This window comes from Hypanus sabinus, chromosome 19 (assembly GCF_030144855.1).
Source record: "Hypanus sabinus isolate sHypSab1 chromosome 19, sHypSab1.hap1, whole genome shotgun sequence".
Taxonomy (NCBI): Eukaryota; Metazoa; Chordata; class Chondrichthyes; order Myliobatiformes; family Dasyatidae; genus Hypanus; species Hypanus sabinus.
In genome coordinates this window covers 64,847,709-64,873,858 of record NC_082724.1, presented here as the reverse complement: position 1 = coordinate 64,873,858, position 26,150 = coordinate 64,847,709, and the positions used below count along the sequence as shown (strand labels likewise).

Genomic DNA, 26,150 nt, shown 5'->3' with positions numbered 1-26,150 from the left:
TGACAAATCTCTTGGTTCATCCATAGGTTTTGGTTTGAGCATGTCTGGTATTTTCTCAAAGGCACACTCTCAACCACACAGGTCTTGATGAAGTTGGTGACAACTGTGGAATATTCATTCAGATTTAAGACCATAATACATGTTTGTATATAGGAGCAGAAGTAGGCCATTCAGCCCATTGACCCTGCTCCGCCATTCAGTCATGGGCTGATCCAATTCTTCCAGTCATCCCCACTCCCCTGCCTTCTCCCCATACCCTTTGATGTCCTGGCTAATCAAGAACCTATCTATCTCTGCCTTAAATGCACCCAATGACTTGGCCTTCACAGCCACTCATGGCAACAAATTCCACAGATTTACCACTCTCGGACTAAAGTAATTTCTCCACATCTCTGTTCTAAATGTATGTCCTTCAATCCTGAAGTCATGCCCTCTTGTCCTAGACTCCCCTACTGTGCCATAATCTGTTCAGACCTTTTAACATTCAGAATGCTTCTAAACATAGAAACATAGAAAATAGGTGCAGGAGTAGGCCATTTGGCCCTTTGAGCCTGCACCGCCATTCTGTATGATCATGGCTGATCATCCAACTCAGAACCCTGTACCTGCTTTCTTTCCATACCCCCTGATCCCTTTAGCCACAAGGGCCATATCTAACTTCTGTGAGATTCCCCCTCATTCTCCTGTACTCCAGGGAATACAGCCCAAGTGCTGCCAGACATTCCTCATGCAGTAACCCATTCATTCCTAGAATCATTCTCATGAATCTTCTCTAAACCCTCTCTAATGTCAGTATTTCCTTTCTAAAATAAGGAGGCCAAAACTACTCATCACTCCAAGTATGGTCTCACAAGTGTCTTAAAGAGCCTCAACATCACATCCCTGCTCTTATATTCTATACCTCTAGAAATGAATGTCAATATTGCATTCACCTTCTTCACCACCAACTTAACTTAGACGTTAACCTTTAGGGTATTCTGCACAAGGACTCCCAAGTCCCTCTGCATCTCTGTATTTTGAATTCTCTCCAGATCTAAATAATAGTCCGCCTGTTTATTTCTTCCACTAAAGTGCATGACCATACACTTTCCCACATTGTATTTCATTTGCCACTTCTTTGCCCATTCCCCTAAACTATCTAAGTCTCTTTGCGGGCTCTCTATTTCCTCAACACCACCCCTCCTCGACCTAGCTATGTATCATTGGCAAAGTTAGCTACAAATCCATTAATCCCATAGTCCACATCATAAAAAGTAGCAGTCCCAACACCAACCCCTGTGGAACTCCACTGGTAATCGGCAGCCAGCCAGAAGAGGATCCCTTTATTCCCACTCTCTGTCTTCTGCCAATCAGCAAATGCTCTACCCATGCTAATTACTTCCCTGCAATTCCATGGGCTCTTATCTTATTAAAGAGCCTCATGTGCAGCACCTTGTCAAAGGCCTTCTGAAAATCCAAGTACACCACGTCTACTGCAGCTCCTTTGTCTACCCTCAAAAAATTGCAGTAGGTTAGTCAGGCAGGATTTTCCTTCCAGGAAACCATGCTGACTTTGGCCTACCTTATCATGTACCTCCAGGTACTCCATAATCTCATCCCTAACAATCGATTCCAACAACTTCCCAAACCACTGATGTCAGGCTAACAGGTCTATAGTTTCTTTTCTGCTGCCTCTCACCCTTCTTAAATAGCGGAATAACACTTGCAATTTTCCAGTCAGTCGGTACAATACCAGAGTCTATCAATTTTTGAAAGATCATTGTTAATACCTACGCAATCTCTCCTGCTACCTCCTTCAGAACCCGAGGGTGCATTCCATCAGGTCCAGATTTATCTACCCTCAGACCATTAAGCTTCCTTAGCGTCTTCTCAGATGTAATTTTCACTACACATACTTCACTTTCCTTACACTCTTGAATGTCCGGTATTTGGCAGCTGTCTTCCACTGTGAAGACTGATGCAAAATAGTCATTCAGTTCCTCTGCCATCTCTGCGCCTCTCATTACAATATCATTTTCTATTGGTCCTATATCTACCCTCAACTCCATCTTACCCTTTATATACTTAAAAAAGCTTTTAGTATCTTCTTTGATATTGGTCGCCAGCTTCCTTTCATAAATCATCTTTTCCTTCTTAATGACCTTCTTAGTTTCCTTCAGCAAGTTTTTAAATGCTTCCCAATTATCTTCCCACCAGCCTTGCTTCCTTGTCTGACATCTCTTTTGCTCTTCAGCTTTGACTTCACTTGTCAGCCACTGTAGCGTCTTTCCATTTTGTAATTTCTTATTTGGAATATATCTACCGTATCTTGCACTTCCCTCATTTTTCGCAGAAACTCCAGCCATTGCTGCTCTGCTGGGCTTCCTGCTAGTGCCCCTTTCCAGTCAACTTTGGCCAGTTCCCCTCTCATGCCACTGTAATTTCCTTTATTCCACTGAAGTACCAATACATTGGAATGTAGTTTCTCTTTCTCAAGTTTCAAAGTGAACTCAATTATATTGTGATCATTGTTCCCTAAGGGTTCCTCAACCTCTCTCATCATCTCTGGATCATTGCACAACACCCAATCCAGCACAGCTGATCCACTAGTGGACTCAACAACAAGCTGTTCTAAAAAGCCATCATCCCTTAGACATTCTACAAATTCCCTCTCTTGAGGTCCAGTACAGGCCTGGTTTTCCCAATCCACTTTCATGTTAAAATCCCCAACGATTATCATGACATGCCCTTCTGACATAACTTTTCTACCTCCTGATGTAATTTGTAATCCACAACCCGGCTGCTGTTTGGAGGCCTATATACAACTGCCATCAGGGTCCCATTAGGGTCCTTTTACCCTTGCTATTTCTTAGCTCAACCCATAGAAACTCTGCACCTTTCAATCCTATATCATCCCTTTCTAATGATTTAATATTATTTCTTATACGCAGGGTCACATCACCTCCTCTGCCTACTAACCTATCTTTCTGATACACCGCATATCCTTGGACGTTCAATTCCCAATGGCCGCCATCCTTTAGCCAAGTTTCAGAGATGGCCACAACGTCAAACTTGCCAATCTGTAGCTGAATTTCAAGATTGTCCATTTTATTTCTTATGCTGCGTGCATTCAAATATAACACTCTCAGTCCAGTATTTGTTGCTTCTGTTTTAACTGCACCACACCTCTATTGCCCTATAAATCATCCCACTGGCTGTGATTATGTTTCATCTCCTGCTTGTCCTTTCTATCATCTCTGTTTCAAGCTATCTTTGATTTATTTCTGTTTTCCCCTTCTTCAGTCCTATCACACTGGTTCCCATTCCCCTGCCAAATTAGTTTAAATCCTCCCTAAAAGCTCTATTAAACTAGCCTGCTAGGATATTGGACCCCTTTGCGTTCAGGTGTAACTTGTCCTTTTTGTACAGGTCGTACCTCCCCCAGAAGAGGCCCCAATGATCCTGAAACCCAAATCTGAATCCTTGCCCCCCTACACCAGTCTCTCAGCCACACATTAATATGCCAGATCATGTTATTCTTGCATAACATTCTTACACGTTAGCACGTGTCACAGGTAGCAATCCTGAGGTTACTACCCTGGGGGTCCTGCCTTTCAGCTTCCTACCCAACTCTTGTGAATTCTCTCTTCAGGACCTCCTCCCTTTTTCTATCTACGTCATTGGTACCAATGTGTACCAAGACTTCTGGCTGTTCACCCTCTCCCTTCGGAATACATTGCACCCGATTCAAGACTCCCATACTCTGGCACCTGGGAGGCAATACACCATGCAGGTATCTCTATCAGGCTGACAGAACACCCTGTCTGTTCCCCTCACTATGGAATCCCCTATGACTACCACATTCCTCACTATCTTCTCTCCCTTCTACACCACAGAACCAGGCTCAGTGCCAGAGACCCGATCGCCATGGCTGTCCTCTGTCAGGTCATTTCCCTCAACAGCATCCAAAATGAGATAATGATTACTGAGGGGGATGGCCACAGGGATGCTCTCTACCCTTCCTTGACAGTCACCTGCTTATCTAACTCCTGCAGCCTTGGGGTGACTAACTCCCTGTAGCTTAGTGGCCGCCAACCTATCGATTGCAATCGACTGGTTGATCTTTGAGACTTTCCCAGTAGATCCTGAAAAAAAAGAAAAATAAATACACAAATACCGTTGAGAGATTGTTTCCGGGTTGCGGGGTTTTAGTTCCTTTCTTTCTGCCCAGTGTGCATGCGTGTAGCTCCCCCGCACTACACAGTGTACTTCAAGGAAACGATGTGAGTCGGCTGCACCTCTCCTCATTCCCTGTCACACCCACTGTTGAACTTGAACCCATGCGAGGTCATCAGTCACCTAAATGCAGAGATGCCCTCGCACCAGGGATCACTGGTTGGCCTTGCATGGCCGGCGGGAAGTGATATTGGTACTGGCCTGGAGCGCGGACAGATGGGCGCCACTTCTGAACCTGTTTAGCACACCGAATGTCGTGGGGAACCCGGTGCTAAAATATTTGCAGACGACCTAATTCGGGCTCAGTGTTTCGTAAGTATCAGAGCAGCTACCGCGCTGCGATCTACGGAAATAAATTTTTGTCGGCCAATAGATCCTACAAGAGGGGCAGGCGCGTCCTGTCGCACTCCTTGCTCGGTTGGTCACTCTCTCCGGACTGTGACCGCCACGGCCCCAGTACAGGGACCACCGGCCCTGACCTTGTCCTCTCACCCCACCCACGACCAGCCGTACCTGGCCAAGGCATCTGGTGGTGGGCGGGCAGGAGGCTGCAGTTTGGGCTGGGAGGCTGTCTAATGAGGCAATGGAGCCCTCAAAACTGCTTCGGCACCTTGAGTCCAAGCACCCTGCACTTAAAGACAAATGTGTTGAGTTTTTTGAGCGGAGATAAAGGTGAGCAAGCGAAACAGAAGCCAAGAGCCGCGAAAACTAAATTGTGGAATAGACTGGACATAAGGAACCTGCTTTAAGTATCAGTGTATTCCAGTCGTGTTTGACCCCTCCCACCCCCCCTCAGTCGGCTGGTCCACAAGAATATTGTCAATATTAAACCGGTCCGTGGTGCAAAAAAGGGTGGGTACCTCTGGTGTTCATATATTATTCCTACTTCCAGGTTGCGGGGTTTTACTTCTGGTCTTTTCCGCCCCAGTGTGCATGTGTGTAACTAATCAATCTGAGGTCGATCTTGCCTTTCACTAAGGCCGAGGTAGGGGATCTTGGGCTTAAAAAGGTTGGTGACCACTACTGTAGCTCCTATCTTACCTCCTGCTCATTTTCCATAATAAGCTGTAGGTCATCAAGTTGCAGCTCCAGATCCCTAACACAGTCTCTCAGGAGCTGCATCTCGGTGTACCTGGTGCAGATGTGGGAGACTGGAAGATTCCCAGGATTCCCACACCTAGCACCCGGAGCAAAGTACTAACCCTACAGACATACTCTCTATTCCTCAAAAAATGCAAGGAAAAAATGAAGTCCACTTACTCACTTACCTCGTCAAAGCCCTACCACCCCATCAATGTCCGCTCTGCTAGGCAGTGTCTCCCCTTAATGCCTGAACCTTCCCTACTCTCCAACACACGACTAGTGCTCCAGTTATAGCCAAGTTCCTGTGAAGCTTTCCCTTTTTAAACTTCGCTTTACAGTCAGTTGACTCGACAGTCCAATTTCTCAGGTAAGGCCTAATGCAAACAGGCATCAAAGCATTGCTGTGCTGTCTTCAAGTCTTGATTTGAAGATGAATCCCTGAATATTGTCTAGTCCACCGACTCAATGTAGTCCTGTAAGCGCTTCTCTGCCCGCCCCTCCCCCCCTCCACCAATCATACCTTCTTGGTCCTCACCACTGGTGCTGCAGTCATTAATCTCTGCCTATATGCTGGGAGTAGAAGTTCAGCCAGGTGATCAAACTTTCCAAAATGTGGACGTGGGATGACATGGTAAGTGCTTTTGATGGTGGTCACGTGTTTGGCACTTCTGCTTACACAGGTGATATATTGGTGGTAGTAGTTCAAAGACTTCTTCGAGTTAGCCTGATCAAAATCCCCTGCAATAACAGGGAAGGGATCTACACGTGTTGTTTTGTGACAGCCTATCACGATGCTCAGCTCTTCCAGTGCCTACCTGATGTTGGTTTGAGGTGGAATATACCTTGCTACCAGGATGATGGTGGAAAAGTCCCTCATGAGATAAAATGGACGACAGTTGACCACTACATATTCCAGGTCAAGTGAGTAGGATTGAAACAGAACCACCATGTCTGTGCTCCATGATGAATTCAAAGTTCAATGTAAATTTATTATCAAATTATGTATATGTCACCATAAACAATTCTGAGATTCATTTTCTTGTAGGCATACTCAATAAATCCATAAGAGAATCAATGCAAGACTGCAACAACTTGGGCATTCAACCAGTGTGGAACAGACAACACACTGTGCAAGCACAAGAAGAAAGAAATAATAATAATAAATCATAAAGCATACTCCACATCCTCCACCTTTAACAGACTGAACTTTAAGAGTCTTTGTGGAGAAAAGCCATCCCCTTATACTGAAAATATGAGCACAGTTCTAAACAGTGACTTCCGTACTCAGCGTCAACCTTGTCAAGACCCCCCCCCCCCCCCCCCACACCACCAAGTTGGTCACGCAGAAATACGGTAAATAATATAGGGCCTGCAGGGACACAATGATATAAGCCAGCTGGGAGTCACTTGTTCATGCGATGATAAGCACCATTCAACCGTAGGGTAGTTCCCAGAAGTTGGGAATAGCAAATGTAACCCTATTATAAAAGAGGGAAAGGGATCATGGACAGCTACCGACCAATTAGGCTTGCGTCAGTAACTGAAGTAAATTCTCAAAACTATAATGGAACTAGCAACAGCTAATTTAGAAAATTATAGGACTGAGCAAAATCAACAAGGATTTATGAAAGAAAAATCTTTTCTGAGAAGCTGTTACTAGCGGGGTGTCACAGACATACATGCTGGGATCCAAGCTGTTCACCATCTATAATTACTGATTTGGACGAGGGAATCATGTATAATATATTTAAGTTTGATGAGGATATAAAACCTGGTAAAGGGCAAGTTGTGAAGAGATTGCAGAGAAAGTCCAAGACAGAAAGTGAATGACAAAGACCAGATGGAATATAATGTGAAAGAATATCATTCATATAGATAGAAAACAACAGGAAAGCAATTGTCCGGACAGAGAGAGGTGGGTGTATGCAACACCCTGCCAGGGGTGGTGGAAGAGGCAGATATATTAGGGGCATTTATGAAAATCCTAGATAGGTACATGGATGATAGAACAGTGAAAGGCCTATGTAGGAGGGAAGGGTTAGATTATACTTAACGTAGATTAAAAGGGTCTGTACTGTACTGTAATGTTCTATGTAATTGTTAAATGAGGTGTTGTGCTCAAAGAGATTTGTGTGCCCTTGAATTTGAGTCACTGTTATTTAATTTGCAGGAACAATAAGCATTTACTACAGAATGATTTTAGATCAAAAGGAAAAATCTCACTGCGATTATATGGAGGAAGGTGAGACCATATCTGTAATACTGTGTGCTGTTTTGGTCTCCTCACGCAAAGACAAATTTGCACGTAACTGAGGGAGGGAAGCAAAAATTCACCAAATGAATTTCAGGTGTGGGCTGAGAATATCTTATTTGGAGATGTACAGTAGACTGGGCCTATATGCTCTTGGATAAAGAAAGCCAATCTCATTAAAACCTCGATCTCCCATCACTACCTCACCCCCTCGATCACCCATCACCACCTCAACCCCTCGATCTCCCATCACCACCTCACCCCCTCAGTGCAGGAGCAAGTATGACATTTTTCTGGGTGGAGTGTCTAGAATCAAGAATCAGAGATTCAAGGACTGTCCATTTAAGTCAAAGATGAAAAGTTAATTTTTGGAATTCTCCAGCAGTAGAGTGTATTCAAAAGTGGCAGATTTTCAGACACTGAGGGAATCAAGGTATACAGGATTTATGGAGGAATGGTATCACTGAGGTAAAAATTCAGCCATGAACTTAAGGAATGGCAGAGAGGGCATGAGTGCAAAATGGCCTATTCTTGCTTTTATTTCTCATATTCTTAGGTAATGTGAGGTCACCTAGCCAAAATGAAACTTAGTGATTACCTCATACCAACTTGGAGATCAGTTTAATTTACAACAGTATGCTTATTTGAAGTAATACCTAAAAATAACAGTACTCAATTATGTGTCTTCCAATAATTATGGCTTGAAAAAGATGTATCACCCATCTTAATATAATTAAAGAGTAGGATTTTCCACTATAATCTTTATCTATCCTACTCTTAAGTTAAGCCCATTGAATCTTAGCTAGATCACACTTGGAGAGTGAAGTTTTAGTTGCTTTTTTAAAACGGAAACATAAGGAAATCATACAACTGAGACCATAACTGTAAGGTTATACAATCACAACAGGCTGAACTGGCTGAACATCATTACTTTAAGAGAGGGACTATGAAGTGATCTAAATAAGACTTAAAAATTATAAAGTACTTCTCCTCCTGGGGAAGAATTGAACTAAGATATTAAGATAATCACATTGAAATAAAATAAACAATTTCTTTAAGCAGACAGTGAATCTGGACCTCACCATACATGTATTAGTATACACTCAATGGTCAATTTATTAGATACCTCATGTACTAATAAAATGGCCACTGAGTTGTATATTCATGGTCTTCTGCTGCTGTAGCCCATTGACTTCAAGGTTCGATGTGTTGTGGGGTTATTAGGACATATTCTGGAGATGCAATATAGCAAATGTTAGCCTTCAGTAACCAACCTTCAGATCTGAATATGGTTTGTAGATTAAATTAAAAATGCAGATCTGGTGGGAAATGCAGCTTGAGACAGGACACATCCAATTGACTTGAGATGTCTGCATGTGCATGAATGCAATCAACACCCCATTGCATGAATGTCACTCCAGAGACCATAGTAATTAACACTCATTTTTGGTGTATTGTTGGGAAGATTTGAAAAATTACATGCAACTCGAAAGAAGTATTATGAGGGCATTGTAACTATAGAAATTGTCCTGTTACGTTTGTCCTTTAACATATTAGAATGTTGGATCGGGGACTCTCTGTCTCTGACTCTTTCTCTCTCTTGTGACTCCAAAGGTTGCCCGTTAGAGTGTGTCCCAAATAAATACTTATGAGGTTTATATTTACCACGTGTGACTCTCTGGTAACTTCACTCATAGTTACACAATGTTCAGAAATGCTCTTGCGCACACCACTGTTGTATCTGAGTTACTGTCACCTTTCTGTCAGCTTGAACCAATCTGGACGTTCTTTGCTGACCTCTCTCAATAACAAGGCCTTCTCCCGCAGAACAGCTGCTTACTGGTTTTTTTTAATCGCACCATTTTCTGTAAACTCTAATGACTGTTATGACTGTTGTACGTGAAAATCCTAGGAGATCAGCAGTTTCTGAGATACTCAAACCACCCCGTCTGGCACCATCAATCATTCCATAGTTAAAGTCACTTAGATCATAGTTCTTTCCCATTCTGATGATTGGTTTGAACAACAACTGAATCAGTTAACCATGGCTGCATGCTTTTATTCATTGAGTTGTTGCCACATGATCGTCTGATTAGATATCTGCATTAACACGCAGGTATACCTAATAAAGTGGCCACTGAGTTTAGCTGAGTGGGGATGGAAGGAGATTCCTGTGGAGCATTAGCACTGGCATGGAATCACTGCAGCAAATGGCTTACTTCTGTGCTGAATATATTAAATGGAATTTACCTTCATTCAGCTGTCTGCCTGATGCTATCAATCTATAGCTTTTCTATTCTTTTTGTTAATCCTGATATTAGGGTCAGACTTGTGGGTCCCACATTGAAGTATTCAAGGTGCAAGCTGACTAGAGCAGTGTTTCTTTAATTGCACCTTTAGCTGACTTGCACTCTAAGAGTGCATCAACAATTGGAACCTCCAGTAAAGGGAGCAGTTGCATCATCAAATGCTTCTTAGTCAAAAATGCCTCATGATAAGCAAAGGCTCTTGAAGCAGCTGGCACATGTACTATTGAGACAGCCATGCCTGTTATTCTCATGGCTTTCCGCTCACCTGCTGTGTTGTGAGGTCCCAGTGCATTTTGATAAAATCTTCTTTACACTCAGTGAATACTGGCACATCATACTCCTGTACTACGGGTTGGTCTCTCCGCTGTGCAATCACCTTCAGGTGAATGGTATTGGATTCATCTGAAAAGGAGAACAAACTGTAAACTCCTTAGAACTATCACTTTACGTAGAAGGATTGGAAATCATTCAAAAAGGCAATTCTACTTTCAAGAACTGCCTGCAAGCTTCCATTCTTCCCTTTTGGGGAGGCCAAATTCCTTATTAAATAATATTCCAACTTGATACAGAAATAAAACTCCAATATGACGGAACAGGCTGCTATATAGAATAACAAGGAGCAACTTAACTGTTTATCTTATAATGGATAAACTCATTGATGAAATCTCAGGAAATTGTTTATCTAGTTGATGTTGATTGAAAACGCTTCAGCCTTTTCTCATGTGCTGCACAGTGCCATTATTGAGGACAGGGATAATCAGAAAATCTCCTCATAAAATTAATAAATGAAGACCACCATTCATGATTGAAGCTGACAGGACTTAGATCTAATTCTTTATCAGTATAGCATATGCTCTTTTAACTATTAGTGTACTTGAAGTTGTATATCGTGGCTTCAGCAGTTTGGCATTTCACGATGTACAATTGGTTATGTCACTAATATCCTATCCTGCATTCCTCATGGATCCCAGTATTTGCCTCTATGCTGAACGGTAATGGTAGAGTAAGTTATATGACATGAGGTTACAAAGAGATAGAATACAATTCAGATATGTCCTTCCTCAATTTGTATAGCTACAATTTGTGAGCTGGTAATTAGGATAATTATATCAAAATTTACATATTTTTATGAAGACCCAACTGATTCATTGATGAAAACTGTCCTGTATACCTGGTCTGGCTTGATGGGATTTGAAGTACAGTATTGTAGCATGGAAGTCAGAAAAGTCTGAAAATTATGTAGCTTTTATCTCAATGCAGCTGATGTGAAGCAAGTCAATTTACACCTGTTGATTAAGATTACGGCTTACATGCTGTTATGAAACAGATTTAGACAAATTTTTGTGGGTAGTTAAATACAAGAAGGATACATCCCAGCTCCTACTCACTGAGAGAATTAAAGGCTGTTGTGAAATCAATAAAGATGATCCACCTTTGTTGGTCCTGTCCCTGCAATTCTCTTGGAATTGTCACATGGTGAAGATCATATCTGCTGTGTCTCTAAATGAATCCTTATTGCTCATTTGGGCACAGAGAGAAGGCAATTGAGGACTTTTGCAGCATTCAGCAGAAAGACTCTCTGCAGTTACAACTGGATGGGTCATTATTACGCTGTTTCTGAGGTCCACAGGAATCCACTTCCCAAATATAAAACAGTACAGAACCTTCGGCCCATGATGTTGCACTGATCTGTTGATCTACTCTAAGATCAATCTAACTCTTCCCTCATACATAGCCCTTCATTCTTCTATCATCCATAGATCTATCTAAGAGTTTCTTAAATGCCCCTAATGAATCTGTCTCTACCACCACCCCTGGCAGGGTATTCCACGCATCCATCACTCTCTGTGTAAAATATTTACCTCCAGAATTCCCCTATACCTTCCTCCAATCACCTCAAAATTATGCCTGCATGTATTAACCATTTCTGACCTGGGAAAACGTCTCTGGTTATCCAGTCTATCTGTGCCTCGTATCATCTTGTACACTTCTGACAAGTCTCATCTCATCCTCTTTCACTCCAAAGAGAAAAGGCCTACCTTGCTCAAACTATCCTCTTAAGACATGCTATTTAGTTCTGCATCCTCTTTAAATCTATCCACATCCTTCCTATAATGAAGCAACCAGTGTGGTCTAACCAGAGTTTTACAGAGCTGCAGCATTACCTCACGGCTCTTGAACTCAATCCCCTGACAAGTGAAGGCCAACTCACCATATGCTTTTAACAACCCTATCAACTTGTGCAGCAACCTTGAGGGATCTATGAACATGAACCCCAAGATCCCTCTGATCCTCCATAATGTCAAGAATCCTGCCATTAATTTTGTTAATTATACCCTCAGTTCTAACCGATGCAGTCCAAAGCCTGGTCCTCTGTATCTCCCTCTGCAACTGGATCCTTGACTTCTTTGCCAGGAGACCACAGTCTGTGCAGATCGGAAATAACATCTTCTCCTCACTGACAAAATCAACACCGGTGCACCTCAAGGATGCATGCTTAGTCCACTGCTTTACTCTTTCTATACCCACAACCCTGTAGCTAGTCAAAGCTCAAACACCATCTATAAATTTGCCGACGACACAACTATTGTTTGCAGAACTTAAGATGGTGATGAAATGTATAGGAGTGAGATATACCAGTCAGTCGATGTCTTCACAGCAACGACCTTGCACTCAATATCAGTAAGACCTAGGAATTGAATGTGGACTTCAAGAAGGGGAAGTTGAGGGAACACACAGCAGTCTTCATTGAGGGATCGGAAGTGGAAAAGGCAAGCAGTTTCAAATTCCCGGATGTCAACATCGGAGGATCTATCCTGGGCCCAACATGTTGATACAATTATAAAGAAGGCAAGATAGTGGCTATGTCACCAAAGAAATTTGCAAAAAATATACTGTGGAGAGCATTCTAACTGGTTGAATCACAGTCTGATAGACAGGAGTCACTGCACAGGATTCAAAAAAGCTGTAGAAAGTTGTGAACTCAGCCAGCTCCATCATGGGCACTAGGCTCCCCAGAATCCAGGACATCTTCAAAAGGCGATGCCTCAAACAGGTGGCATTCATCATTAATGACCCCCTTTACCCAGGACTTGCCCTCTTCTCATTGTTACCATCAAGAAAGTGGTACAGGAGCCTGAAAACACACACTCACTGTTTCGGGAACAGCTTCTTCCCCTCCACTATCAGATTTCTGAATAGACTATGAACCCATGAACACTACCTCAGCATTTTTTTCTTTTTTTTGTACTACTTATTAATTAATTTTCTTTCTTATATCTACACATTGTAATTAAAAATTTTTGTTATTGTATATTGCAATGTACTGCTGCCAAAACAGCAAATTTCACGACATATGCCAGTGATATTGAACCAGATTCTGATTCAGTACTCTGCATTCTAATACGACCTACCAAAATGAATTACTTCACACTTAACCTGGGCTGAACACCATCTGCCACTTCCAGCTACTGCAGCCCAGCTTTACGTCGTGTCAATGTCCCGATGCAACCTACAACCCTCCACCCTATCCACAACTCCACCAAACCTCCTGTCATATGCAAAATTACTAACCCACCCTTCTACTTTCTCATCCAAGTCATTTATAAAAATCACAAAGAGCAGGGGTCTCTGAACAGATCCTCTAGCCACCGATCTCCAAGCAAAATACACTCCATCTACTACCACCCTCTGCCCTCTATGGGCACACAGCCAAGATCCTCGGTTCCCATGCCTCCTGATTTTCTGAATGAGCCTATCATGGGTAACCTTACCAATGGCTTTACTAAATCCAGATACACCACGTCAACTACTCTACCTTCATCAATGTGTCTTGTCACATCCTCAAAGAATTCAATATCGATTTTTCACTTAAGATCTTTTCCAAGTCTACAAACCTCGAGAACAAAACCATCTGTAGATGCCCAATCCCTATACATCTCTACTCCCCACAACAGGAAGGCTTCAGAAAGCTCTCCATTTCTTTCTGGACACCAGATCAAAACTGTTCCCCTCCACTCTCTTCTGACTTGTCCATACTGCACCAACCACTACCACTGGGCTATAAACATGCAGGAGCAGTGTGTGGTTAAGTGCCTTGCTCAAGGACACACATGCTGCCTCGCCTGAGGCTCAAATTAACGACCTTCAGATCACTAGCCCAAAGCCTTAACCACTTGGCCATGCACCAACACTGTCTGAGGGAACTGGTCCTCACTCTCAATAATTTTTTCCTCTGGTTCTTTCCACTCCCTTCAAACAAAAAGCATAGCTACTGGCACTTCCATGGGTCCCAACCATGCCTTTTTGTTGGCTACGCAGAACAGTCTATCGTCCAAGTTACACCGTTATCACTCTCCAACTTTTCCTATGCTACACTGACGACTGCATTGGTGCTGTTTCCTGTACCCAAGCAGAGCTTGTCTACGTCATCATTTTGCCTCCAACTTCCACCCTCCTCTCAAATTTAACTGGTCCATTTCTGACCATCCCTCCCCTTTCTCGATCTCTTTGTCTCCATCTCCTCTGGAGACAGCTTATCGCTGATGACTTTTATAAACCCACTGACTGTCACAGCTACTTGGACTATACCTCTTCCTGCCCTGTTTCTTGTTAAGATGCTACCCCCTTCTCTCAGTTCCCCCATCTCTGCTGCATCTGCTCTCAGGATGAGGTTTTTCATTCCAGAACAAAGGAGATGTCCTTCTTCAAAGAAGGGGTCTTTCCTTCCTCCACCATCAACGCTGCCTCCAACCGCATCTCTTTCATTTTGCATATGTCTGCCCTTACCCCATTGTCTCACCACCCCTCCAGGGATAGGGTTCCTCTTGTCCTCACATACCACCCCACCAGCCTCTGCATCTAGCACATAATTCCCCGTAACTTCCACCACCTCCAATGGGATCCAACTATCAAGCACATCTTTCCCTCCCCTCACTTTCTGCTTTCCATAGGGATCGCTCCCTACACAACTCCCATGTCCATTCATCCTTCGCCACTGATCTCCCTCCTACACCTCCATCCTCCACCACCATTCAGGGCCCCAAACCATCCTTCCAGGTAAGGTGACACTTTGCCTGTGAGTCTATTGGAGGCCATTCACTGTATCCAGTGATCCAAGTTGGTCTCCAGTGAAACCTGATGTAGATTTCACCAAGCAACTATGCCCCGTCCACCAGAAAAGCAGGATCTCCCATTTTAATTCCACTTCCCATTCTGACATGTTAGTCATGGCCTTCTCTACTGCTGCAATGAGGCCACACTCAGGTTGGAGGAACAACACCTTATACTCTGACTGGCTAGTTTCCAATCTCATGGCACAAACATTTTTTTCTAAAACCTCCGGTAATGCCCCCCTTACCATTCCCCATTCCCTCTCTCTCCTTATCTCCCTACCTGCCAATCACCTCCTCTTTCCTTTTCTTCCATGGCCTTCAATCCTCTCCTATCAGATTCGCCCTTCTCCAGCCCTTCATTCTTTTCACCAATCAACTTTCCAGTTCTTACGCCACCCCTCCCCCTTCCCAGTTTCACCTATCAGTTGTAATTTTCTCTCCACTCCCCCACCTTCTTAACCTGGCTTCTCATCTTTTTTCCAGTCCTAATGAAGGGTCTCTACCTGAAACAACCATGTTTATTCTTCTCCATAGATTTTGCCTGGCCTGCTGAGTTCCTCCAGCACTTCATGTGTGATGCTTGGATTTCCAGCATCTGCAGATTTTTCTTATTTGCTAGTCAAAGTTTTGTAAGTATTGGTGTTGGTGAGGCTGGACCAGAACTCTGATGGTCAGTAACTGGTCATACTTGATATGCTAAATGTTTTAATCATTCCCTTGGCACAACTTGCAAGGGAGCGGTGACAAAAATCAAAGCATTTGACATTCTTCATCACTGATGAATTCCGCCACATGATATACTCATTTCAAATGTTGATAAAAATCATAGTTGTATCCAAATATTACTTTGTAATTTATAAGTAGACATAACATGCAGGGCTCAGAAAATTCCAAGAGCTCAAATACCCAGATGGACATACCTATTGGCAGAGAACACTCTCCACGGGCATTCAAATCCTCCAGAATGATGGTCATCAGTGGGACCAGTTTCTGCTTGCTGTCATCATTAGAGATGAAACCACTTTCAAGCTAGAAAAAGAAAGCTGATATAGATCATGCATTGCAGCTTCATCTATCCTAATAGCACCTGACAAAATCAATTTAAAGAAAAAATGGCAATGGGTTGAGACTTTAATTCCTCCCCATTTTACAACTGACACTTCACCGATGGCATTGAGATTTTCACCTCATTGAAAATGCATAACTATAACAATGCATAATCCAGTGTGCCACTTGCTTCCAGACATTTTTAAGTACTTTCACATGTACTCAGTTTATTCTGCAGCTTTATCATAGCATAGTGCTTAGTGCTCATGGTTTAATGGACCCATGAGAACTGCCCGTCTGCACAAAACACTTGGAAACTTCTGACCTTCATTATAGTGCTCTAAATTTCCCGTTACAAAGCAGCATTAGTAATAACAAAACGGTTACAGTTATTTTAGACAGCAGGGCATTCCAGTTCCAAACACAGTTGTTGAAATATGTATATGAAATCGTCCAAATCCATCCAGGTAGATTGCCTTAATTGGACATTTGCTGGAAGTATGAAAGAATTAAGCAGAATATTTTAAAAGGTGATGGTTTTTTTTGTCTTTCCTCTAGTCCTTACCTCCAGTGTAGTGAGATATCCTGCCAGTTTTTTAACAATTGGCTCCAAGGAACAGGTCTTGGCTTTCGCATCACAAACAAAGCCCAAATTGAAGAGCAGTGCATTCCTCACATATTTCTTATGTTCTATGCATACAGGGCAGCCAATCAGCTTCTTGTCCATTGCAGTACTTCTCAGCATAAAAATCAATTTAAAAAAGCATTAAGATAGCATTCACAAATATTTTTTTCATTTACCATATGTCTAACTGCCTGAGAACTGTACACAGTTCTAAGGCAATTACCTATTATCATGGGGGGGTGTTGTTTGCAAAACAATCACTCATAAGCAATGTAATTTCCAACTTCCCTGTGGGGTCTGACCAAATATATCAGTTGATTTACTCCTATATATCATTCTGCAAAAACTGGCTGCTAAGATTTTAATATTACATCAATAACTGGATCCAAAGACCTTGACCTAAGCTTTGTTCATGAGCCACATAACTGAATGGCTCCAAATCTTCAACACAAAGAGATTCTGCAGATGCTGCTAATCCAAAGCAATACACACAAAATGCTAGAGAACTCAGCAGATCGGGCAGTTTCTATGGAGACAAATAAATTTGATGTTTTAGGTAAAGGCCCTTCATCAGGACTGGAAAGGAATGGAGCATAAACCAGAATAAGAGGGTGGGGGAGGAGGAGTACAAGCTGGCAAGTATACATGAGACCAGGTGAAGGGGCGGGTGGAAGACGGTGAGAGTGAAGTAAGAAGCTGTGGGTGATGGGTGGAAGATGTAAACGGCTGAAAAAGGAACCTAATTAGAGAGGAATGGCAAAGAAGGCATTAGGAATTGTTATGCATATTCCTTTTTTATTCTGTTGTTGAACAAAACACACTGGGCACATACTAAGGTTATGACAGGCATCAAATAAATTCAAATCTTATCTTTAATATACAAACTGACTTTAATTCAGTGCTAGTGCCTTAGAATAACTGTGCATCTCTTAAGATACCAGGGCCCTCACAGGCACATTTAGCTAGCATTGTTGGTGAAGAGTGCAAATACAAACTTTCTACTTCTGTGCTCTTGAGGATGAGATTTTCTTCCATGAAATGAGTTGTTGTGATCTGGACTATTCTGCTTTAAAGGAGAGTATAATTAAAATTAAAGGCAATTTTTATAGAAGGAGATATGAAACTGAAAAGGAGCAGCTTAAAAAATAACGGAGAAAGAGCACAGTAGTGGGATTAATTAGGTTGTTTTTTCAAAGAGCCAGTATCATCACAATGTCTAGAATGTTCTCATTTTACCATGTATGATTTTAACAGCACATTCTTTTTCACTGTTACAAAGCAGTTCAAACATCAAACTGGACCTTGCACAACCATAAGTTCCAGATCATAATACAACTCCTAATACACAAATGAATAGCGATATAAAAATATGTATGAGTATATAAATGATTATATCACTCACACAGTAATGAGTTTGTTCTGCAACTCTGGCTTTGTTATGATGTACACTTGGACGGTATCAAATAATTCTCTTGAGATGTACTCTTCAGGTACCTGTAATAGATATTAGTGATTCATAGAAAGACTGAACAGTTAAGAGTTGCAAGATTTTACTGATCCACAAATTCTTAGAAGTCACCAAGTAACAGGTCACCTCATAAATAAGCTGAAGTGAATGAGCTTTATGTTGAAACAAAAATCTTAACTGGCACAGTAATTCTGTGCTGAGTAAGGTTCCCAGTACTCACACTGATATATTGGTACTGCTATTATATTAAAGGGGAAAACAACCTTTAACTCTAATTCAATGTTCTCAACTCAGCATCTTGTTATTTTACTAAATAAGGCAACCAAACAGTAATTAGCTAATAACCACAACAGATTTTGCAGATGCTGGAAATCCAGAACAAACACAAAATGTTGGAGGAACTCAGCAGGTCAGGTAGCACAATGGAGAGGAATAAACATTCAATTTTTTGTGCAGAGACCCTTCATTAGTCCTGATGAAGAGCCTTAGTCTGAAATGTCAACTGTAAATAACTTAACATTTTCCAAAAACAGAAAAATTATTAAGAAATATTGCCATTGAACTATATGGGATATTAGGGCAGGTAACTGAAGGCTCAGACATAAGCTTTAAGGATGCATTAAAAAAGAGGGAATAGAGGTTGAAAACTGAGGAAACTCCAGAAGAGAGCCATGAAGCTGAATGCATGACTTCCAATGATATAGTAATAGCACTTATCTGGTGCCTAAAGCCCCACATAAATGGCAGAAGGAACACACCACCTCACAAACTATGACCTATCTGCTCACATACTCCTCATTGGCCACCTCAGAACCCACAAAACTGGAGTGGAGGTTAAGGGATTCCAAATAGTAAATCTCAGACTGGGATTTAAATGTAGAGCTTTTGAGCTGAAGACTACATAGGATAAGAATCATAAAGAGATCTGAATGCCAGGAAAATAAGATTAATATTTGATTGACCCTGTGTTACAGTGGGTCAGTGAGCAAAGGATAATGGCAGGGGTTTGTAAGAGTTAAAAGTGCAATGTTCAAGGGCCTGCATCATGGTGGTCTGAGGTCCATGCCAGTCTGGAAGTCGAGGCCAGAAGGTCACACCCATAATTGGCGAGTCCTAGGGTGAAGTCCAAAGTTAGAGGCCCGATGTCTGTGAGTCAGAGAAAAAGGGGGATAAAGTCTGGAGGCCCAGAGCTGGCCTGTCCTGCAATTGGAGGCATGTGTTGGTGTATGATGGGGGGAGGAGATCGATGTGTAGTTAGGGACGGGGGAGGGGCTTGTTTTTCTGTTGCTGTTGCTGCTGATTGTGCTGTTCTGCTGAACACTGTGGGTGTGCTATGTTGGAGCAGGAATGTGTGGCAACATTTGCAGGCTGTCCCCAGCTCATCATTAAATATGCTTATTGTTAATGCAAACAACACATTTTACTATGTCCTTCGATGTACATGTGACAAATAAATCTGAATCCAAATCTGAATATGGATAGCTGAGTTATTGATGGCAAATTTGGAGAGCAGTGTGAGGGAATGTAGGCAATATTATTTCCAGAAGCAATCCTGAAAACAGTTTAGCAATAGATAAGTTGAGGCAGCAGCACTGATGCTGTGGAGGTAGAAAAAGATAATTCTTATTGCAGCACGAATGCTTGGAAAGAGAGCTCAGAAACTTTGAGTATGGCAAAGTTAAAATAATTTAGTACCCAAGATGAGAACACTGTGGTTATCCGTTAATACTGGAGCAGGGAATGGAACATGGGTGGTCAGTCGTTCATGAGGAAAAGACAAGGAAGCAAGAGGTTGATCTCAAGGAAAAGGTGAGCTTAGAGAAGGCAGCTGGAGAGAAACTAACAAACAGATGGGTAAAGCTCCAGGTTAGGGGTGGTTGGATGTTACAGAATTTTAGATTTAGTGGTCTAAGAGAAGGCAGTAGATTAGCAAAGGCAGGAGAGAGATAAAAGTATTAAAAAGACTTGCAGGGGAAAAAAGCTGGCACTTATCCTTATATTGTAGTGATGTTAGGAGTATGAGTAGCTTTAAAAGACAAGAACAAAGCATTTTATGGACTAGACCTACCTGGTGGTAATGGCTAAATCAGTTGTCAACATAACTTTCAGGATTACAGCACCTTGACAGGGGAATGAAGATGACGACTGCAGCTGGGATAGGGCCAATTTGGGAGCGAGTAATAACTTTAATGGCAACGAGGTAATTAATGTAACAGACAGCAATATAATTAATCAAATTAGTACTGCAAAAAATGGTGAACTATCAAAGTCTTGTGATTTTGAAAGCACAGTTGACAGCAAACTTCTGACCCGTATGCCCATGAAGCTGCTGCAATTTTTCAATTGTACCTGTGCTTCAGGGTACTTGTACACACAACAATGAACTCAGATTGACATTAAACAATCACTGGCAGTTGCTTAAAGGAATGAACCTTATACATCCAATGATTTGCTTTATTTATTTAAGCAATACAGCAGAGCAGGTCCTTCCAGAAACCCCTGACCACCCAATTAACTCTAACTTAATCACGGGGCAATTTGCAAAGATCAGTTAACCTACCCAGTACATCTTTTGACTGAGGGAGGAAACCCACGCACTCCATGAAAAGGATGTACAGACCCATTACAGAACAGCGCCAGAATTGAACTCCAAAAAGTCCTGAACTGTAAAAGCATCACACCATTGTTCTACCACTGAGATTCTCCACTCTTGCCTCTAAGTCATTATGGTCATCATCTCTCCCTGCATCAGGGATCAACTTTATTTGCCATATACATTTATATGTATTAGGAATTTGCCATGGTGTATTGGTCAGGGTGTGACATGCGACATAAAGAACATCCATTCAACAATTATAAACAATGAAAAATTACATAAAAATAAAGTTAGAGGTTAAAGTATGGATATGAAAGAAAACGTATATAAAATGTAAACAGCACTATTAAAAGTGGTTTAAAGTATTTACATTACAGTACAATGAGAGAGGTAATAGAGAAGGGGGATGGTTGGGGGCAAATGAGAATAGTTGACCAAATTAACTGTCTTGTGGTAGAAACTTTTAAGATGGTGTCAAGTTTTCCAGAAGAGAGCTTTTGGAAAAGGCAGCTTCCAGGTTGATTTGTGTCCACAATGATTTTTCTTGCCTGCTTCCTTTGTCCTGGACAGTTACAAGTCCTACAATGATGGCAGTCTGCAGCTTATGATCTTCTCTGCTAACCTGATAGTTTGCATGTAACCATAAGTACAACTACAGCTTTGCACAGGGAATGATAAACTGTTGACTGGATCTATTAAAAAAGCCCAATCTGGCAGCAATCAATAGCACTATTTCCAAATAGAGCAGATAAATCTCCCTGTTATCCGGACCAACAATTCTCACAATTTACATCATTTAAACAGATTGAATAGACTTCAGTGACATTGCCATGGTGCCTATATTTCTCACAAAGCAATAATGACAAGTCACTTTATTGTAAAGGCAATAAAATTGTGGAAGATGCTTTTTTATGTCCAAATAGATAGGAGAGAGTGGAATTCAACTAAATATAACTATTGCAAAGTTGAAAAGCAGACAGGAAGATTGTTTTAACAATTTTAATTATAAAATTTATTATAAAAATTATGAGATCTCTTCCACGTTAAGAAAACAAAAAAAAATACCCCAACTGTTATTGTCATTTTTGAAAATTGGTCAGGTAGCATTAGAAACAGAATTAGCACTTAGGTTGATTAAACATGGGTGACAGACACATCAAAGTCCTCATTCTGAAATGTAAACTCTGTATCTCTCTCCAACACTTGATATATCAATGGACAGGTATCCAATGGACTGGGCAAGCTGAATAACACAACCCCCGCTGGGATAATTGACTTCAATTAAATGAATGTGAATAAAAACAAAATTAAACATGACTATGAAGCAACCAGGCCTGTAATTAAAAAAAATAACATTTTATACAGGAGGGTGCCACTTAGAATAGCGATTAACGCAACATTACTACAGCACGGGCATCAGAGTTTGGAGTTCAGTTCTGACATCATCTGTAAGGAGTCTACATGGTTTTCTGGGTCCTATGGTTTCCCCCCACAGTCCAAAGATGTACTGGTTAGTAGGCTAATTGGTCATTGTAAATTACCCTGTGATTAGGCTAGAGCTGAACTGGGGGTTGCTAAACGGTTCAAATCAAAGAGCCGGAAGGGCCTGTTCTGCACTGAATCTCTAAGTAAATAAAATATTTGTTATTTATTTAGAGATACAGCTGTTTGCAGTCAGAGACAAAAAAAATAATGGTGAAAACAGAAACAGCAGAGGAATTAAGCAAATATTTTGCCCCAATGAAGAACCAAAGATCCAGCACAAATAAGGAAACAAAATATTCATAAGTCTAATAATCAGTCTAAAAGTGATAAATACCAAGGGTATTATCTTCCAAAGTTCTGTAAGTTCTTGGACATTAGTACAGAAAGTGCTGGAATCTATAAGAATGGATTTAATGTCACCTAGAAAGTAATGATGAGTAAGACCAAGATTTTTGAAAAGGAAATAATTTTCGACTAACCCATTGGGAGATTTTTCAAGGATGCGTCTAGTAGGATACATGAGGGTCAAATCACCAAACTTTTAAAATAATTTCAAGAGTACCAGGTAGGAGGCTGTAAAACTATCAAGAGTATGTGAAATTGGATGTAGCATTCCACCTGGATTGAAAGGCAATTAACATAGGAAACAAAGAGTAGGAATACAAAAGTCCTTCTCAGATTAATAGTCAATGACTAGTGTTATACTATTAAACTGGATGATCAAGTTGTGGGCACAAGTATTCACAATCTAAGTGGATTCACAAACTAAATAGTAGTTGAAGGGATTAATATCTTCCAAACATTCTGATGTCTTGAAATTAGGTAGGATTGAGATAGTAAAGTTTGCAAAGAGACATTAATCAGACATATACAAACTGTAAGATTGTGAAACATGATCACTCTAGTATAATGAAGATACAGCAAGAATATCCACTTACAAGTTTTAAAAAAAGTAATATTGATGTTCAGAGGCCTGAGTGTCCTTGTACACATACTGCTGAAAGCACCTGTTTGCAACTTTTTAGTAAATCTTTACTAAAAAGATTAAAAAGTCTGCAAACCTGAGATGGAAGCATTACTCAAGATTGTTGTTCACAGAACTGTTTTACACAAGCCTAACAGAGAAGATGCAAGGAAAATGCCTCCCTTGATTAAGCCAGTCCTGTGGCGGCTCATTTCCTAGCGTATGCGAACCGACTCACAATTAGATAGCCTACGGGGGTTTGCGAGCACAGAGCTTTGGAGCCTCTTCGCCATGGGGGGCCGGTTGACAGAGGCTTAAAAGTGAGGCTGAAGTTTTCGAATAAAGTTTTTTCCTTCGACTGCAGTTACCGACTCCGTGTCGTAATTTTAGCGCTGCTTGTAGCACACCGCTACAATTGGTGACCCCGACGGTCCAAACGATTTTTGGACCAGAAATGACCGACGCCGCCTCTGTTCATGCGGTTTCGTTGACACTGCCGGGTTTCTGGACACAGCGCCCGGACCTATGGTTCCAGCAAGCCGAAGCCCAATTCCACGTTCGCCGGATCACCTCAGAAGACACCCGCTACTACTACGTGGTGGGCTCCCTCGACCAGGACACAGCTGCCCGGGTCGCGGAGTTCGTACAGTCGCCCCCGGCAGACGGCAAGTACACGGAATTCAAAGCTCTGCTCCTCAGGACTTTCGGACTCTCACGGCGCGAGCGGGCTGCCTGTTTACTGCACCTGGATGGCTTGGGCGACAGACCTCCATCGGCTTTAATGAATGAGATGTTGTCTCTGGCCGACGGACACACAGGCCTCATGTTTGAGCAGGCATTCCTGGAGCAGCTGCCCGAGGACATACGCCTGCTGCTGTCCGACGCGGATTTCAGTGACCCCCGGAAGGTGGCAGCCCGGGCGGACTTGCTGTGGAACGCCAAAAAGGTGAGCAGGGCGTCCATCGCACAGATCTCCCAGCCACGCTCCCGGCAGCAAACCAGTCCAGGCCCGGCCGCAGAGCCCACTAACCCCCGGCCCAATGACCACTGGTGCTTCTACCACCAGCGGTGGGGCGCAGAAGCCCGCCGTTGTCGCCCGCCCTGCAAGTTCCCGGGAAATGCCAGGGCCAGCCGCCGCTGATGGCTACGGCGGCTGGCCATCGGGATAGCCTCCTGTATGTGTGGGATAGAAGGTCGGGACGCCGGTTTTTGGTCGATACTGGGGCTGAGATCAGCGTTTTACCTCCGACAAGTTACGACACCCGCAGCAGGGCACCGGGTCCCCCCCTGAGGGCCGTGAATGGCAGCACAGTAAGGACCTATGGCACCCGTCAGGTGCAGCTACTGTTCGGCCCCAGCCAGTTCACGTGGGACTTCACACTGGCCGCCGTAGCCCAACCGCTTCTGGGTGCGGATTTTTTGCGAGCTCACAGCCTGCTGGTTGACCTGCCCAGGAAGAGACTGGTACACGCCGAGACCTTTCAGACGTTCTCCCTGGGCGCGGCCCAGTTGCCAGCCCCTCACCTCGGCTCCATCACGCTGTCCGACAACGACTTCACCAGGGTCCTGGCGGAGTTCCCATCGGTTCTGGCACCGCAGTTCACAGCAGCCATGCCCAGGCACGGCGTACAGCACCACATCCCGACACAGGGACCACCCCTCCATGCCTGTGCTCGGCGGCTTCCCCCGGACAAGCTCCGACTGGCGAAGGAGGAGTTCCAGAGAATGGAGGAATTGGGGATCATCCGGCGGTCCGACAGCCCCTGGGCTTCCCCCCTGCACATGGTGCCCAAAGCGACGGGGGGCTGGAGACCGTGCGGCGACTACCGCAGGCTGAACGAGGCTACCACACCGGACCGCTACCCTGTGCCGCACATTCAGGACTTTGCGGCAAACCTGCACGGCGCCCGGATCTTCTCCAAGGTCGACCTTGTCCGAGGGTACCATCAAATCCCGATGCATCCTGACGACGTCCCCAAGACGGCTCTCATCACCCCGTTTGGCCTCTTTGAGTTCCTCCGCATGCCGTTCGGCCTGAAGAATGCCGCACAGACGTTCCAGCGGTTAATGGACGCGGTGGGACGGGACCTGGACTTCGCGTTCATCTATTTGGATGACATCCTCATAGCCAGCGGCAGTTGTCAGGAGCATCCTCCGTCAACTCTGCGCCCGACTGAGTGAGTACGGTCTTACAATCAACCCTGCCAAATGCCAGTTCGGACTTGATACCATTGACTTCCTGGGCCACAGGATTACTAAAGACGGGGCAACCCCTCTGCCCGCTAAGGTAGATGCGGTCCGCCACTTCCCCCGACCCACCACGATCAAAGGCCTTCAGGAATTCGTAGGTATGGTCAATTTCTACCGCCGCTTCCTCCCTTCAGCTGCCCGGATCATGCGCCCCCTGTTCGCCCTGATGTCGGGTCCGAGCAAGGACATTACCTGGGACGAGGAGTCCGCCGCCGCTTTCGTTCAAACGAAGGAAGCTTTGGCGAACGCCGCGATGCTAGTACATCCCAGAATGGACACCCCTACCGCCCTCACAGTGGACGCATCAAACACGGCAGTCGGTGGGGTGCTGGAGCAGCTCATCGCAGGTCGCTGGCAACCCCTGGCGTTTTTCAGCAAACACCTGCGGCCACCCGAGCTCAAGTACAGTGCTTTTGACCGGGAACTGTTGGCGCTCTACCTGGCAATCCGGCATTTCAGGTACTTCCTAGAAGGTCGGCCCTTCACCGCGTTCACGGACCACAAACCGCTTACCTTTGCGTTTACGAAAGCATCCGACCCCTGGTCATCCCGCCAGCAACGCCGCCTGTCCTACATCTCTGAATACACAACGGATGTCCGGCACGTCTCGGGTAAGGACAATGTCGTGGCGGATGCGCTCTCTCGCCCTACCGTTCATGCCCTTTCCCAAGGGGTAGACTTTGAGGCACTGGCAGAGGCACAGCAGGTAGATGAGGAGATTCCGAGTTACAGGACTGCAGTCT

The 26,150-nt window shown here is 43.4% G+C and overlaps 1 protein-coding gene across 1 annotated transcript in view; it reads right to left on the bottom strand.

Annotated features, from left to right (window-relative positions):
• The window catches only part of nprl2 (NPR2 like, GATOR1 complex subunit), a 46,531-nt gene that overhangs the window by 18,322 nt on the left and 2,059 nt on the right, over window positions 1-26,150 (bottom strand). Inside the window, exons 2-5 of the mRNA XM_059944556.1 lie at window positions 18,047-18,138; window positions 16,585-16,753; window positions 15,893-16,001; window positions 10,124-10,260 (exon numbers count right to left, since the gene is read on the bottom strand). Of these exons, the coding sequence (XP_059800539.1) occupies window positions 10,124-10,260; window positions 15,893-16,001; window positions 16,585-16,753; window positions 18,047-18,138 (507 nt within the window). The remainder of the gene's footprint in view (window positions 1-10,123; window positions 10,261-15,892; window positions 16,002-16,584; window positions 16,754-18,046; window positions 18,139-26,150) is intronic.